At 43.3% G+C, this 7,500-nt stretch overlaps 1 protein-coding gene across 1 annotated transcript in view; it reads right to left on the reverse strand.

Annotated features, from left to right (window-relative positions):
• The window catches only part of LOC132842113 (meiosis inhibitor protein 1-like), a 22,028-nt gene that overhangs the window by 11,540 nt on the left and 2,988 nt on the right, over window positions 1-7,500 (reverse strand). The window contains exons 7-17 of the mRNA XM_060864783.1: window positions 7,483-7,500; window positions 7,156-7,267; window positions 6,953-7,069; window positions 6,719-6,818; window positions 6,504-6,638; window positions 2,014-2,122; window positions 1,823-1,914; window positions 1,483-1,624; window positions 1,260-1,371; window positions 1,070-1,130; window positions 333-430 (exon numbers count right to left, since the gene is read on the reverse strand). The exon at window positions 7,483-7,500 is cut by the window's right edge and continues 98 nt beyond it. Of these exons, the coding sequence (XP_060720766.1) occupies window positions 333-430; window positions 1,070-1,130; window positions 1,260-1,371; window positions 1,483-1,624; window positions 1,823-1,914; window positions 2,014-2,122; window positions 6,504-6,638; window positions 6,719-6,818; window positions 6,953-7,069; window positions 7,156-7,267; window positions 7,483-7,500 (1,096 nt within the window). The remainder of the gene's footprint in view (window positions 1-332; window positions 431-1,069; window positions 1,131-1,259; window positions 1,372-1,482; window positions 1,625-1,822; window positions 1,915-2,013; window positions 2,123-6,503; window positions 6,639-6,718; window positions 6,819-6,952; window positions 7,070-7,155; window positions 7,268-7,482) is intronic.

Here is a 7,500-nt window from a genome sequence, read left to right on the forward strand (position 1 = left end):
ACACACACCCATACACACACCCATACACACACCCATACCCATGCACACACCCATACACACACCCATACCCATGCACACACCCATTCACACACCCATGCACACACCCATACACACACCCATACACACACCCATTCACACACCCATACACACACCCATACACACACCCATACACACACCCATACACACACTCATACCCATGCACACACCCATACACACACCCATACCCATTCACACACCCATGCACACACCCATACACACACCCATACACACACCCATACACACACCCATACACACACCCATGCACACACCCATACACACACCCATACACACACCTAGGTGTTGGCTGTGGGTCTGTGGATTAGGCTGAGACAGTAGGCACACACAGAGCTTCAGAAGAAACCCACAGCAAGCCACATTTAGAGACGTGTGTCTGAAAAAGAGAAAAGCAGAGAGAAATAAACACTGCAGCAAACACTCCAAACACTTCAAATGTATTAGTGATAAACATCAGTCGAATCACAGAATCTGTTATTCCTGTTTGGACCCTGAACACTTCCCACTTTTACATTAGATCCTGTATGACGGAGCTCCATAGTACATAATGAACATAATGAACAACACATGTTCTTCACATATACCAAGTTAGGAACTTGGGGACAGGACACGGGAGCTCAGTGGTTAAGGAGTTGGATTACTGATCGGAATGTTGTGAGTTCAAATCCTAGGGCTACCAAGCTGTCACTCCTGGGCCCCTGAGCAAGGCCCTTAACCCTCAATTGCTCAGCTGTATAAATGAGATAAATGTAAGTCACTCTGTATAAGAGCATAAATAAATGTAAATGACACAGCACCGAGGCAGAGAGGGTTAAGGGCCTTGCTCATGGGCCCAACAGTGGCTAACAGGCTTAAACCCTGAACTTCCAATCAACAACCCACAGCATTAATCATTTGAGGCATCACTACTGCTTAGGGCTCCCTAGAACTCAGCAATAACAAACAATAAATTATAGTACTGAAGGTGCTCCAAAATATTCAGGGCTTCGAACAGTAACACTGTTGGCACTGATACCTGTTTCCTGAACACAGAAGAGCCTTGTTTTCTACAGTCAGCCTAATGAAACCTGAAGACGCTGGGAAAGGGAGGAAGGTAAAAAGAGAGATAAATAGAGAGGGACAGAGTAGACATCTAATAGTTTAATAATTTAAAAAGGAACCTATTTGCCTAAAACTGTGCCAAGCTTTGATGTGTGTGTTCTCACCAAGCTTGTTAGCAAAAGCAGGCATGTGCGAGGGCGAGAGAGAAAACTGCACAGACAGAATGGAGAGGAAGAGCTGCAGAACCCGAGGACTGGGGGTGCGCTCACACACTCTCTAAACAGACACAGGTTTACACTTCAATATGCTTATGATGAGTGTGTGTTCATGTGTTTAGCTGTCTGTGTCAGGAACAGCATACAGGTTGTGTACGTGTGTGTGACTTACAGTAACAGTAGGAATGTACACTGTATCACAGCATTTCAGCAAACACACACACACACACTCCAGCGTGTTCTCATCTTTTTCTTCTGCTGCGGTCAATGGACTGTCCGTCACACTGGCTTCACACACACACTCCTCCAACAGCCTGAACATACACACAGCTTTATAAACACTTAAATGGCACAGGATACAGATAAACATATCCAAGTTACAAATCTTTACTTATACACACTGTGTAATTAACTGAGAACAAAATAATGTGACTATTCAATGGAACCGAGGATGAGTTTCTGATTCATTAAGATACCACATTATGATGTTTTGCTGTGTGAATGTTACTGACCTACAAGCCTCGTGAAAGCACACAAGTCCTTGCATTAAGAATGTTCCTGCTTTGGTGGACTGAGAACTGGACTTGGGCTCTGCAAAACATCTCTAACACACACGAACGTGTCATAACTGTGTGTTCAGTTCCCTCATCCCCTCATTCTGTTTATATAATAGTATTATTTACACACACACTCTCTCACTCACTCTACGCTGTGAGATGGTCCGTGATGGTAACTCTGTGAATCTGCATGACAAAGCCTCCATAATCTTTCTTAACTCCCCATAATGCACTGGAGTGGACTGGTGATGCATCCTGCACAAAGTGTTTACATGTAATCAGTGTACATCATTACAGGTGTCAGAAATCTATCAATAAAACAGAAAAGACTCATTTGAGTATAAATGTATGTGTAAGAGTAGATATGTGGTGAGGGGCAGAACGCAGCTTTATAACTAGTAACACATTGGAAGTAAAAATGACTAAAAATCATGGTTTACATCAGTAGAGGCTGTAAAAGCTCTACAGTGACACCTGCTGGACACGAATTCTAACAGCATCTGACGTCGAAGCAGACAGATTGTGTTTAATTAAAATCGTGTTTAATTAAAATGAATTTAATTGTTCAATATAAAGTTTTAAAAGGTGAAGACAGGATGGACAAGTTTTGTTAGCTATCTGAGAATGCCTGCATAATAATATATAAACTATAACTGAGAGAAAAAAGGAATTTATTTAAGATGCCTTTATTTATTTATTCTTTTATATGTATATATTATATTTATATTTTATATTCATTGTATTTCTTGTAACTTACATATTTAAGTGTGTTTTGTTTTTATTAATAATGAAATAAATAAAGTATAAATTCCCAAAAGAACAAGATTTAATTTTTTTATACCCAGAGTTCTATAAAACTTTGTCACTACATCCATTGTTAAATGCAAAATATCAATTATAAGAAGAAAAAATAAATAAAAAACTATTAGACTATTAGATACACATTACTCCAGGTTTGAAAGTCCTGGAGCAGAAGTTTGTTTGCTTTGTTTTTTAGTATTGTGTATTTATCTTTGCCAAAATGTAATCTAGCCATGGGGGTCACAGTCCAGTGACTTCTGTGCCGGTCCCAAGCCCGGATAAATAGAGAGGGTTGCGTCAGGAAGGGCATCCGGCATAAAACATTGCCAAATCTACCCATGCGAGTTGTCAGTAAGAATTTCATACCGGATCGGTCGAGGCCCGGGTTAACAACGACCGCCATCGGCGACGTTGACCTACAGGGCGCCGGTGGAAATTGGGCTACTGTTGGTCGAAGGAGTAGAGGAGGGAGGAGAGTGCACAGACAGAGAGAGAAGAGGGAAGGTAAGAGTGTAGGACTGAGAATAGGGACTCTGAATGTTGGTACTATGACAGGGAAAGGTAGAGAGCTGGCTGATATGATGGAGAGAAGGAAGGTGGATATACTGTGTGTACAGGAGACCAAGTGGAAGGGTAGCAAGGCTCGTAGTATAGGAGCAGGATTCAAGCTGTTTTATTATGGTGTGGATAGTAAGAGAAATGGGGTAGGTGTGGTCCTGAAGGAGGAGTTTGTGAGGAATGTTCTGGAGGTGAAGAGAGTGTCAGACAGGGTGATGAGTCTGAAGTTAGAGATTGAAGGGGTGATGTTGAATGTTGTTAGTGGTTATGCCCCGCAGGTAGGTTGTGAGTTAGAGGAGAAAGAGAGATTCTGGTGTGAATTCGATGAGGTGATTGAGAGTATTCCCAAGGGTGAGAGAGTGGTGATAGGAGCAGATTTTAATGGACATGTTGGTGAGGGGAACACAGGTGATGAGGAGGTGATGGGCAAGTTTGGAGTTAAGGAAAGGAACCTTGAAGGACAGATGGTAGTAGACTTTGCTAAGAGGATGGACATGGCTGTGGTTAACACGTATTTTCAGAAGAGGGAGGAACATAGAGTGACTTACAAGAGTGGAGGTAGGAGAACACAGGTAGACTACATCCTTTGTAGAAGAGGCAATCTGAAAGAGATTAGTGACTGTAAAGTGGTAGTGGGAGAGAGTGTAGCCAGACAGCATAGGATGGTGGTGTGTAGGATGACTCTGATGGTCTGTAAGAGGAAGAGGTCAAAGATAGAGAAGAAAACTAAGTGGTGGAAGATGAAAAAGGAGGAATGTTGTGAGGAATTTAGACAGAAGTTGAGACAGGCTCTGGGTGGTCAGGTAGTGCTGCCGGATGACTGGGAAACTACAGCAGAAGTGATCAGGGAGACAGGGAGAAAGGTGCTGGGTGTGTCATCTGGAAGGAGGAAAGAAGATAAGGAGACTTGGTGGTGGAATGAGGAAGTTCAGGATAGTATCCAGAGGAAGAGATTAGCCAAGAAGAAGTGGGATATGGACAGGACTGAAGAGAATAGACAGGAATACAAGGAGTTACAGCGCAGAGTGAAGAGGGAGGTGTCTAAGGCCAAGCAGAAGGCATATGATGAGTTGTACACTAGGTTAGACACTAGAGAAGGAGAGAAGGACTTGTACAGGTTAGCTAGACAGAGGGATCGAGATGGGAAGGATGTGCAGCAAGTTAGAATTATTAAGGATAGAGATGGAAGGGTGCTCACAAGTGAGGAGAGTATACAGAGGAGATGGAAGGAATACTTTGAGGAGCTGATGAATGAGGAAAATCAGAGGGAAAAAAGAGTAGAAGGGGTGAACTCTGTGGAACAGGAAGTAGATAAGATTAGAAAGGATGAAGTCAGGAAGGCCTTGAAGAGGATGAAAAGTGGAAAGGCAGTTGGTCCTGACGACATCCCGGTAGAGGTCTGGAAGTGTCTAGGAGAGGCAGCAGTGGAATTTTTAACTAGTTTGTTCAACAGGGTATTAGAAAGTGAGAGGATGCCTGAGGAATGGAGAAGGAGTGTGTTAGTGCCGATCTTTAAGAATAAGGGTGACGTGCAGAGTTGCAGCAACTATAGGGGGATAAAGTTGATGAGCCATACAATGAAGTTGTGGGAAAGATTAGTGGAAGCTAGGTTAAGGAAGGTGGTGGAAATTTGTGAGCAGCAGTATGGCTTCATGCCCAGAAAGAGCACAACAGATGCAATTTTTGCTCTGAGAATGTTGATGGAGAAGTATAGGGATGGTCAGAGGGAGTTGCACTGTGTGTTTGTAGACTTAGAGAAAGCGTATGACAGAGTGCCAAGAGAAGAGCTGTGGTACTGTATGAGGAAGTCAGGAGTAGCAGAGAAGTATGTCAGAGTGGTGCAGGACATGTATGAGAGGAGCAGGACAGTGGTGAGGTGTGCTGTAGGTCAGACAGAGGAGTTCACAGTGGAGGTGGGACTGCATCAGGGATCGGCTCTGAGCCCCTTCCTGTTTGCTATAGTGATGGACCAGTTGTCAGAGGAGGTCAGACAGGAGTCTCCTTGGACGATGATGTTTGCAGATGACATTGTGATCTGTAGTGAGAGCAGGGAGCAGGTGGAGGAAAACCTGGAGAGGTGGAGGTTTGCACTGGAGAGAAGAGGAATGAAAGTCAGTCGTAGTAAGACTGAGTACATGTGTGTGAATGAAAGGGAGGGAAGTGGAATAGTAAGGTTACAGGGTGAAGAGGTGAAGAAGGTACAGGAGTTTAAGTACTTGGGGTCAACAGTCCAGAGTAATGGAGAGAGTGGGAAAGAAGTAAAGAAGCGAGTGCAGGCAGGTTGGAGTGGGTGGAGAAAGGTGTCAGGAGTTCTGTGTGATAGGAAAATATCAGCAAGAATCAAGGGGAAGGTGTACAGGACAGTGGTGAGACCGGCCGTGCTGTATGGTTTAGAGACAGTGACACTGAAGAAGAGACAGGAGTCAGAGCTTGAGGTAGCCGAACTGAAGATGTTGAGGTTCTCTTTGGGTGTGACAAGATTGGACAGGATTAGGAACGAGTACATCAGAGGGACAGCCCATGTTGGACGTTTGGGGGACAAAGTTAGGGAGGCCAGATTAAGATGGTTTGGACATGTTCAGAGGAGGGAGAGTGAGTATATTGGTAGGGGAATGTTGGACATGGAGCTGCCAGGCAGGAGGCAAAGAGGAAGGTCAAAGAGGAGGTATATGGATGTAATTAATGAGGATTTGAAGCTAAAGTGTGTAATTGTGTGTATATATATATATATATATATATATACACACACACACACACGCACATTATATTATATATACACTGTATATTCATTTAACAGCTAAAGTGCTAGAGGAGGCACTAACAAGACAAGGATGTGAATTAGATGATGTGAGCTGTTGGCATTAAATCCTGTAACAGCAGCACATCATTTAAAGTACTGATTACAGGAACAACCTGTGAACAAGGGCCACAATTATGTGCAGACTCTCCACATGCACGTGGTGTGTTTACATTTAAAACACAAGTACAGTGATGATAACTTTAACTGTCCTGTTCTGTGCAGTAAACTAAGTAAACACACTTGGGTTAAAGAGTGTACTATGCTGCATGTAAACTGGAGCTAACAGGTTCACATTGTGTATGTGTGTGTTTACTGTGTGTTTACTGTGTGTGTTTACTGTGTGTTTACTGTGTGTTTACTGTGTGTTTACTGTGTGTGTTTACTGTGTGTTTACTGTGTGTTTACTGTGTGTGTTTACTGTGTGTTTACTGTGTGTGTTTACTGTGTGTGTTTACTGTGTGTGTTTACTGTGTGTACTTCATCAGTGCTGTAGCTGCTCGTGCTGCCTGTGTTGCTACTTGGAGACAAGGTGAAGCCAAGCCCACTATCACCACTTCAGCCACGTTCACAAACGTGGGACCGATTGGGAACAGACGCACTCCTGCTGGCTGCCTAACACAAACACACACTTTACAGACATGTCACAAATAAGTTAAATGTGTGTGAGAACATTCTATAAGTGTTTGTGTTACTTCTCCAGTATAACTGTAAGCAGCTGCAGTCCCTGTTTGGGGACCTCCAGGTTAGACAGCTTCAGTGACTCCTTCAGACTGCGCACTAGAGACTCGATACCTAACACACACAAACTAAGTGGTGTTATTACTATCATTTTATTTTATCTATCATTAATTGAAGCTCATTTGTACAGAGCTCAGAACAGGAAGTAAGCAGGTGTGTTCTGATTGGATGCCTGACAGGACGCTCACCGTAAAGAGAGTGGCACTGAGAGAAAAACAGCGAGTCTTCACACAGCAGTAATACACAGCTGTACACACACCATAGGAGGACGTCGTTACTGCTGCTCAGACGCTCAAACAGGAACTCTGAGACACACACACACACACACAATCTCCAGGATGTAATTCAGTAAGGGCCGCTGTGATTGGCTGTGAGTGCACTGCTGTAATACCTGGGATGTCACCGTGTATGAAGGACATACAGTACTGAGTGGAGTGACTGAGCACAGCACTCACACACTGAACACTGGCCACCTGCAGACACTCATCACCACTCAACAATATCTGCACATACACACACACACACACACACACACACCACAATCAGTTTAACATGTTTTTTATTCAGGTTTTAAAGGTTTTAGGCACATTATTCAGGTGTAGACACAGGAATGAGGATCTGTCTATGACACACTAGGCTATATCATTACACTGTAAAAAATATTCACTACATTATAATATGTGCACAACAACATTCGCACACTTTAATACCCACATACCCTCTTTAATATGAGTGG

The sequence above is a fragment of the Tachysurus vachellii genome, chromosome 3 (assembly GCF_030014155.1).
Source record: "Tachysurus vachellii isolate PV-2020 chromosome 3, HZAU_Pvac_v1, whole genome shotgun sequence".
In the NCBI taxonomy this organism is placed as follows: Eukaryota; Metazoa; Chordata; class Actinopteri; order Siluriformes; family Bagridae; genus Tachysurus; species Tachysurus vachellii.